This window comes from Lutra lutra, chromosome 2 (assembly GCF_902655055.1).
Source record: "Lutra lutra chromosome 2, mLutLut1.2, whole genome shotgun sequence".
Lineage (NCBI taxonomy): Eukaryota > Metazoa > Chordata > Mammalia > Carnivora > Mustelidae > Lutra > Lutra lutra.
In genome coordinates, this window is record NC_062279.1 from 205,666,311 (window position 1) to 205,676,277 (window position 9,967).

Sequence of the window (9,967 nt, forward strand, 5' to 3'; positions counted from 1 at the left end):
TAGCCATTGCCTGAACAATTTTTACCCTAAATTCCATTTCCAACGTATGGCTTATGTCCATATCCAATAGTTCTGTGGCAGAAATCACAGTCTCTGAATTTTTCCTCTTTTGGGTGTTCTTCCTCCTAGTCATTTTGGTGAGAGGTGGTTGAGGAGATATATAGCTGAATATATTGAACATGATCCAGTCAAGATGCCCCTTGGAAAGTTTTGGAGCAATTGGAAGTTACCACCAATAAGAAAGAAAAATGAAAAAAAAGAGAAAAAGACAGAAAAAAAAAAAAAACAGCCAAAATGAGTCTCCAAAGTAAGATTTATAATATACATAAACCAAAAATGAACAAACAGAAAGACTGACAAAAGTAAAAGACAAGAAAGAAAAAAAAAGAAAAACTTAGCCAAAATGAACCCCAAGAATAAGATTTATATGGTACTAAAACAAAAACAAATATACAGAAAGAATAAGATAACAGAAAAATAAGATGGGAAGGTGGTTATAAACCCTTGATGTGGGCGAGGAAGGTTATTTCAGTATTTCCTGGGGGTATCTTTTTATCTTTGTTAAAGGACTCAACTTTCCAGAGATACAGGGTAATTAAAACTGGCTTATGTATAGGAGTAGTATTGAATAAGAAAAAAGGATTACCTTGAAGCTTATTATATCTATATATATTAAAAAAAAAAAAAGAAAATGAAACCCAGGTATATGTATAAAAAAGTTCAAGTTAAAAAGTTGTTATGTAATATTTTGTATTTAATATCTAGTTGTAATGGTGAGTAGGTTTAAAAAAATAAAAGAAGAAGAATCGTGAGAACTAATTAAAAAAAGTTACATCTATGAAATATACACATTTTAGGGCAATACTGGGAGCTTAATATATTGTTTTCCCCTGATGTTGGGGTTTTACAGTTTTATGGGGACCCTGTGGTGGTTGTCCTCTCGTTCTTTTGGCTCGTCTTCTGGGGACAGGGCCTGTGTGTTATTTTTCCGTCAGCCTTGCTTGGGCTGAGTCACCCTGCCTCCTATCAAGGGGCTGGGCTCTGTGGAAACGTGTTTTCAGGTTTTTGTACTCTGGAGGTTTTGTTTTGGGGCAGCCTTTTGCGGATTTTCAGAGGAGTCGTGCAAAAAGCAAACTGTCTGCACTCAATCCTCGGCCTCGGAGAGGAGCCTCAGTCTGATCCCCCGGATGGTCCAGAGCACACAGTCTCCCCCTCTGCAATCTCCGCTGAACACCGTAACCTTCCACAGCCGATGCAGACGCCAAGCTACTGTCCGGGCGGTTGCCCGATGTCCCTGCTTGTCCCTGAGCCCCCTGTGCCTCTAAAACCGCAAGTATATTGGTCTGGGGGTGCCCAGTCCTGGCGGCTGTCGGTACTGCTGTCGGGGGTCCACAGCCATGACCTGGCAGCAGTGCAGGTCGCAGAAGCCTGTGGGTTCAGGGACTGCCTGCCGGCGCCCACACCAGGCTCTCCGGGGCAGGCGGGGCTGCGAGCCCTGAGGCTATGACCGTCCTGGGACCGTGGGCTTGGGACCGTGCCGGTGGCCATCTGTTCCCACCAGTTGCACCTTAAGACCTTTTGTTCTCTTTGAGCGCTTTTCATTAGACTCCAGGTTGATGCTGGTCCCCAAGCATGGGACACTTTCTTATGGGGTATTACTTTCCAGTGGGTCACTTGTGGTGGCTCCCTCATGCTTCTGTTTATCCTCTGATATCAGTCCAGTAGTTCCCACTCTGCTTTACCTCTCCACGGGTGTCCTCTGCCTCCCTAGAGATCCGGAAGCATATAATCTTCATCGCAGGCTGATTTCGCGGGTGTTCAGAGTGTTCTGGTAGACATTTAGCTCGCCTCAGGGGACCAATTGAAACGGTGTCTGCTTCTTCGCCATCTTGCCCCTTCCCCTTCCTCTCCCCGCCACTTTTCTGAATTTGTTTATTGGTTCTAATCGGTTTTTGGTGTAGTCATCATTTTTTTTTTATATATATAATACCGTGTCTGCTGCAAACAGACAATTTTACATCTTCCTTTCCTACATGAATGCCTTTTTGTTGTTGGTGGTGCCTAAGTGCTGTGACTAGGAATTCCAATGCTGTGTTGACTAATAGTGGGGAGAGTGGGCATCCTTGTCTTTGTTCCTGATCTTAAAGGAAAAATTCTAGCTTTTCATCATTTAGTATGATATTAATTGTGGGTTTGTATATGACCTTTATTATGTGAAGGTGTATATGTTCTCTCTTTACCTGCTTTGTAGATAGTTTTTATTGTAAATGGATGTGACTTTTGTTAGATGGTCTTTCTGCATGTATTGAGGTAATCATATGATTTTTATTTTACATTTTGTTAATCTGTATCACATTGATGTATACATGTCAAACCATCCTTTCATTCCTGGAATAAATCCCACTTAATCATGGTTATGATTCTTTTAATGTATATTTGAATTTGGTTTGCTAATATGTTGTTGAGGACTTTTGCATATGTGTTCATCGGGGTTATTGGCCCTGTAATTCTCTTCTTTTTTTGTGATGGTGTTGTTTAACTTTGGTGTCAGGGTAATAATACTGGCCTCATAAAATGAGTTTGGATGCATTCTGTCCTCTTCAGTTTTTTGGAAGAGTTTGAGGAAATTAGGTACTAAATCTTCCTTAAATGTCTGTCAGACTTCACCAGTCAAGCCATTTGGTTTTGGCTTTTTGTTTGTTAGGAGGTTTTTGATTACTGAGTCAATTCAGTCTCTTTTCTGTTATCAGTTTGTTCAGATTTTTTTGTTCTTCCCGACTCAGTCTTGGAAGTTTGTTTGTTTTTAAGTATTTGATAGGTTTTGCTAGCTTATCCAGTTTGTTGGCATATAATTGTTCATAGTAGTCTTAGGATTTTGTATTTCTGTGGTACCAGTTGTAAATTTCTTTCATTTCTGACTTTCTTTTTCTTGGTGAGTCTAATTAATGATTTGTCAATTTTGTTTGTCTTTTCAAAGAACCAGCTCTTAGTTTCATTCATTTTTTTTAAAAAAAATTTATTTATTTATTTGACAGATAGAGACCACAAGTAGGCAGAGAGGCAGGCAGAGAGAAAGAGGAGGAACCAGGCTCCCCGCTGAGCAGAGACCCCGATGCGGGACTCGATCCCAGGACCCTGGGAACATGACCTGAGGCAAAAGCAGAGGCTTAACCCACTGAGCCACCCAGGTGCCCCTCATTAATTTTTTTCTATTGTCCTTTTAGGTCTAGTTCATTTCTTTCTCTTTTTTTCCATTTATTTCCACTCTAATATTTATTTATTTATTTATTTATTTATTTATTTATTTTAAAGATTTTATTTGTTTATTTGACAGAGAGATCACAAGTAGGCAGAGCAGCAGGTAGCGAGAGAGGGGGAAGGAGGCTCCCTGCTGAGCAGAGAGCCCGATGCAGGACTCAATCCCAGGACCCTGAGATTATGACCTGAGCTGAAGGCAGAGGCTTAACCCACTAAGCCACCCAGGCGCCCCAACTCTGATATTTATTATTTCTTTCCTTGTACTAACTTTGTGTTTAATTTGTTCTTTGTTTTGTAGTTCCTTTAGGTTTAAAGTTAAGTTGTTTGAGATTTTTCTTGTGTTTTGAAGTAGGCCTGTGTTGCTATAAACTTCTCTCTTCCAACCACTTCTAATGCATCCCATAGATTTTTGTATGTTGTATTTCTGTTTTCACATGTCTCTAGGTATTTTTAAATTTTTCCTTTTATTTCTTTGATGACCCATTGTTGTAGTATGTTATTTAATCTCCACGTTTTTGTGTTTTTTCCATTCTTTTTCTTGTAATTGACTTCTAGTTTCCATACCGTTGTGGTCAGAAAAGATTCTTGATATGATTTCAGTCTTAAATTTATTGAGAGTTGTTTTGTGGCCTAACCCATGATCTGTCCTGGAGAATGTTCCATGTGCACTTGACAAGAATGTATGTTCTGTTTTGGATGGAATGTTCTGTGTAAATCTATTAAGTCCTTTTGGTCTAATGTGTTGTGTACGGGTGATGTTTCCTTATAGATTATCTGTTTAGGTGATCATTGATGTTTAAGTGGAGTGTTAAAATCCCCTACTATTGCTGTCAATCTTTTCCTCAAGATTATTAATATTTGCTCTATATATTTTGGTCCTCCTATGTTGGGTGCATAGATATTTATAATAGTATATCTTCTTGCCAGGTTGATCCTTTTATCATTATGTAGTGACCTTCTTTGTCTTTTATTACATTCTGTTTTAAAATCTGTTTTGCTGGGGTGCTGGGTGGCTCAGATGGTTAAACATCTGCCTTTGGCTCAGGTCATGATCTCCAGGGCCTGGGATCTAGCCCCACATCCAGCTACAAGCTCAGCAGGGAGTCTATTTCTCCCTCTACCTCTCCCCCTGCTTGTGCTTTCTCTCTCTCTGTGTCTGAAATGAATAAATAAAATCTTAAAAATAAATAAAAATAGAATCTGTTTTGTTGGGTAAGTTCAGCTAAACCAGCTTTTTGTTTGTTTCCATTTACATGGAATATCTTTTTCCATCCCTTTACTCTCAGTCCTTACTTCTTTTTTGTTTGTTTATTTTGTTTTTAGATTTATTTCAAAGGCCCCACTTTTGAGCTGAGTCTCTTGTAGGCAGGGTATAGATGAGTCTTGTTTTTTGGGTTTTGTGTGTGTTCTTTTTTTAAGATTTTGTCAGAGAGCGCGCGAGCGAGCGAGCACCAGCAGGGGGAGTGGCAGGCAGAGGGAGCAGCAGGCTCCCTGCTAATAAGCAAGGAGCCCAATGTGGGACTCCATCCCAGAACCCTGGGATTGTGACCTGAGCCAAAGGGAGATCCTTAACCAACTGAGCCACCCAGGTGTCCCTTGTTTTTGTTTATAAATCCATTCAGCTACTCTCTGTCTTTAATTAAAGAATTTAGTCCATTTACATTTAAAGTAATTATTGATAGGTGTGTATTTATTGCCATTTGGTTAATTGTTTTCTGGGTGTTTTTATTGTTACTCTCTGTTTCTTTCTTCTCCTTTTCTCTTTCCTCCTGGTTTGTTAATTTCCTTTAATGTTATGTTTAGATTCCTTTCTCATTTTCTTTTTATATTTGTGACAAGTTTTTCTCTTTGTGGTTACTAGGAGTTCACATATACCATTCTATGTATATAGAAGTCTGTTTTCAGTTGGTAGCAACTTAATTGAAACTCATTCCAGAACTCTACATTTTTATTTCACCTTCTGTATTTTATGGTTTTATGTCACACTTTATACTTTTTCATTTTATGTATCCCTTAACTAATTATTATAGTTTTAGTTAGTTTTACCACTTTTCTCTTTTGACTTTTATGCTAGCCGTATAAGTGAGTAAATGTACTACCTTTACAATATATTTTCCAGTGAGATTTTTTACTTTACTGTGTTTTCTTGTCATTATTAGTAGTCTTTCATTTCAGCTTAAAGAAGTTCCTTTGACATTTTTTTTTTTTTTAAGACTTTAGAGAGAGAGAGAAAGATCACAGGTAGGCAGAGAGGCAGGCAGAGAGGGGAGGAAATCAGGCTCCCCGCTGAGCAGAGATCCCGATGTGGGGCTCGATCCCAGGACCCTGAGATCATGACTTGAGCTGAAGGCAGAGGCTTAACCCACTGAGCCACCCAGGTGCCCCCATCTTTTGACATTTCTTATAAGGTTGGTTTAGTGATCATGAGCTCCTTTAGCTTTTACTTATCTGAAAAACTATCTCTCCTTTTATTTTGAATGATAACCTTCTTGGTAGAGTATTCTTTCTTTCTTTTTTTTTTTTTTAAATTTTATTTATTTATTTGACAGAGAGATCACAGGCAGAGAGGCAGGTTGGGGCGGGGCAGGGGGGAATCAGGTTCCCTGCTGAGTGGAGAGCCCGATGCGGGGCTCTATCCCAGGACCCTGAGATCATGACCTGAGCCGGAGGCAGAGGCTTAACCTGCTGAGCCACCCAGGTGCCCCTTGGTAGAGTATTCTTGGTTATAAGTTTTTTCCTTTAAGAACTTCGAATATGTCTCATCAGTCAATTTGGCATTTCTTCTGAAAAATTTGCTGATAACTCTATGGGGTTTCCTTTGTATGTGTCAAGTTGTTTTTTTCCTGCTACTTTTAAGAACTCTCTCTTTAACTTTTGACATTTTAATTATAACATGTCTTGGCTTGACTCTCTTTGGTTTCATCTCTTTGGAACTTTCTGACCTTCTTGGATCTGGATGTTGATTTCCTTCCTGAAGTTAGGTTTTTCAACTATTATTTCTTTGTATAAGTTTTCTGCCCCTTTCTTTTCCTTCTGGGACCCCTATAATGAGAATGTTATTCTGCTTGTTGTTATCCTCTGTGTTCCTTAAGCTATTTTCACTATTTAAAATTCTTTTTCCTTTTTGTTCCGTTGTCTGGGTGAGTCCTCTCCTGTGTCTGCCAGGTTAGTGATCTGTTCTTCATCCGGTCTACTGTTGAGCCCCTCGTGGGTAGTTGTCAGGAATTTTATTCTTCAGTTCTGTGATTTTTGTTTGGTACTTTCATGTATTTTCTCTCTCTTTGTTAAGTTCTCCTTGTGTTCGTTCATTCTTGTCCTGAGTAAGTATTTTTATGACCATTATTACCTTGATCTCTTCATCAGGTCAATTACTTATCTCCATTTCAGTTAAAGTCTTTAGGAGGTGTTGCCTTGTTCTTTTGTATTGAAATAACTCCCTCTCCCAGTCTTGAGGGAGTGGCCCTGTGTACAAGACTTTCTCTGGGGCTTAGAGGTACGAGGGAGCCATGTGCTCAAGGGGCATCCCCTGTGTGGACTTCACACACCTGTCAGCTGTGTGTGGGTTGGGGTGGAATGGGTGTGGGGTGCTTGTCTGTCTGTAGTCCATGGAGGCAGGAATGAGGGAATGAAGGAGCCGGGGTGGGGTCTCACCTGACTGGCTATGCAACAGGTTGCATTTCTGGGTGCGGCTGCTCACCTGGTTGGTTGTGGTTTGGCTGCAGCACGGTGAGGTAGTAGTGCATGGGGCTCTTGCCCCCCAGCTGTGCTGTGGCTGGGGCATGGGGGCGCAGAGCATGCCCAGTGGCATTAGGTTAGAGTGGGGTTGCCAGCATGGCTCCTGCCGGCACAGACATTAGCGAGGTTAAGTGAGATTGCGAAAATGGCATCTGTCTGTGCTTTCATCCCCAGAGAGTCTCAGCAGGTTCCTGCTTTTCAGGTTGCTTTAGGATTAATAAGGGGCTTTCCTTCACGTACAGTCCAGAGGCTTTGCAGACTGCTGCTTTTTTGCACGAGGTTGTGGAGTGAGTTTGTATGTGAACCTAAAGTCCGTTCTCTGTTCTTTCCAGTTCTGTGGTTCTGGATGCCCCCTGTTGGTTTTCAAAGCCATAATTTTGGGAGCTCATCTCTCTGGTACAGGACACAGTGGTTGGGGTGCCTGGTGTGGCAGACAGAACCCTTGGTCACCAGGGAAAAGTTCTGTATTTTTGAGATCCTTCCTGATTGTCGGTAACCTTGCCCGGGATGGGGCTTTTGCAGAGAGTGTGATCTCTGACTTTCCTGCCTCTCTCAGTGCAGCCCTTTTATCTTCTGTTATGGAGATGCTGCTCAGGTAGTCTTCAGGACTTCTTTGAGGAATGTGTTCCATATGTAGTTGTAGATTTGCTGTGTCTGTGAGAAGAGGCGAGTTAAGGATCTTCTTATGCTGCCATCCTGAACTATCCATCTTTTTTTTTTTGGCATTTTAAATGAAGTCCCTAAATTTTTCTTATGAAAAGCCTTCTAATTTTTAGGGAATTCTACTAAATGTTCAGTAACACAGAATAGCATCGGTGCTGTTTCAAATAAATATTTAGAATATTGCCGTCCAATGTAAATATCACCCCTGCTCCCTTCACTTTCAGCTTCGCAGTCAGATACATTCTAGGTGGTCATCTTCTGGAAGAGAGAAATTAATTATTACAGAATGTGTAGCTTTAAGGATGGTAGGCTAGAGTACAGATAGTCTTCTACTCTAGACGTGAGATGATATTCCTTGTAATTAAAAATATTACTTCAGTAATATCAGTATTTTTCAAGGAGAAAATATAATGTAAGTTTTATAAGGTTTGTTGTTGTATGTTTCTATTGGCTATATTTTTTTCTATTCTATTTATGGAATAAAATAAAAGTTGATTCTTGTCCTTGTTTCCAGGACCTTTCGTGGTACGAGCTTTCCTTCGTAGTTCAACAAGTGAAGGTTTGTTACTAAAGATCAAGCCACTGTTGCCTAAAGAAGTAGAAACCGAAGAAAGTAACGAGAAGATGCCTAAAAATATTCTATTATGAAATTATTTTCAGTGGATTAAGAAGCAACAGAGAAAATTATAAAACTATATAATTTCTACATTTGGTGTCTTGTTATTTCTCAATCATTGTACTTGACAGTGAATTTTAACACTTGGAAAATCTTACAACACTTTCTTTCTTTCTCTCTCTTTTTTTTTTTTTTTAAAGATCCTATATATTTATTTGAGAGAGAGAGAGAGCACGAGCAAGGTGAGGGACAGAGGAAGGAGCACATTCCCCACTGAGCAGGGATCCCGATGTGGGCTTGATCCTGGGCCTCCAAGATCATGAACTGAGCCAAAGGCAGACACTTAACTGACTGAGCCACCCAGGCACCCCACAATACTTTGAAAAATAAGAAAATAAAATTTTCTCTGTCTAAACCTATATTTTAAATCTTCCTAAATTGTCTTCCTTAGAATTCAGATTCTGCATGCTGGTAATTCTAGCTTAATAACTTTCCCTTGGGAGCCATACTATTCTGAGAGAAAAGTAATATTCTTAATTTTCATGAGACAGAGAATGGCAGAGTCATGAGCTATATCACAAATATGACTATTTTCTACAGAAAAAGTGTGGCATATATTTATTCTAAAAATTCTAAATGTCATTTGTGATAGCATGAGTATAGAAAATGAGCTAGACATTAAAACATGGGAGGGAAATCTTTTTTTCTTTTAGGAATTAATTTATAATATTTGTGGGTTTTTTTTTATAATAACAGTAGTATATAACTTAATGTTACCTTGCAAAATACATACAGTGAATCATGTTTTCACATACTTAACCTCATTTGAGCTTAAATTCCTTTAATAGCAACTAGTAGGTTTGATTAGTGTTTGTTGAATGAACATCCCATGATGTAAATAGAAAAACTTCATTTAATGGGAAGAGTTAGGCTAGGAAGTTGAGTGCCTTTCCTCAAGTGTCAGTTTGCAAACTGTTGTTCATCTTTAAGTATTTACTGGTAGGTGACAAAATGGAAAACATAAGGATAATTTTGGCATGCAATTGCTCACTGTCCTTTTTTTGGGATGATGTCCTTTACTCAGAGACTACCTTTTTTTGCAGATGTTTACATGCTGCTTTCGTGAAGTGATAGTGTTGAAAAGTTTGTTGGTGGGTTTAGTAACACCCACTCTGTAAAGAGTATTTTGGCAATTCCCAAATTGTTTCTGAAACACAAGTGGTTGGAGAAGTCCGAATGACCGTGAGCAACCACGGCACCTCATTAAGCTTTTTCCCACAGGAAAATTAAAATTTGAGGGCTGTTTATCAAAAACAGCTTTTAAAAAAGATTTTATTTATTTATTTGAGCGAGAGAGAGAGCACATGCAGGCAGAGGGACAAGCAGACTCCCTGTGGGGCAGGCAGCCTGACGCAGGGCTCAATCCAGGACTGTGAGATCATGACCTGAGCCGAAGGCAGATGCTTAACCGACTGAGCCACGCAGGCGCCCCACCAAAACCAACTTTAACATTAACTCCAAAACAGTAATAGTATTTTTTGTTGAGTGCCTGCTGCTGTCTTGTGTTTTACATGCATCCTCTCCGCAGCTCAGTGAGGGACAGCTGGTACTCCCACCTACAGGGTAAGGAATTTGAGACTTGTATGAGCTCCCCTAAAGTAAGACTCAAACCTAGATCTGTCTGATTTTAAAGTC

At 39.7% G+C, this 9,967-nt stretch overlaps 1 protein-coding gene across 2 annotated transcripts in view; it reads left to right on the forward strand.

Annotated features, from left to right (window-relative positions):
* The window catches only part of MRPL1 (mitochondrial ribosomal protein L1), a 101,827-nt gene extending 93,465 nt beyond the window's left edge, over positions 1-8,362 (forward strand). For both annotated transcript variants that reach the window (XM_047719622.1, XM_047719624.1), the window contains one exon: positions 8,171-8,362. In XM_047719622.1, the coding sequence (XP_047575578.1) occupies positions 8,171-8,304 (134 nt within the window). In that variant the 3' untranslated portion in view covers positions 8,305-8,362. The remainder of the gene's footprint in view (positions 1-8,170) is intronic.
* The last annotated feature ends 1,605 nt before the right edge of the window (positions 8,363-9,967 follow it).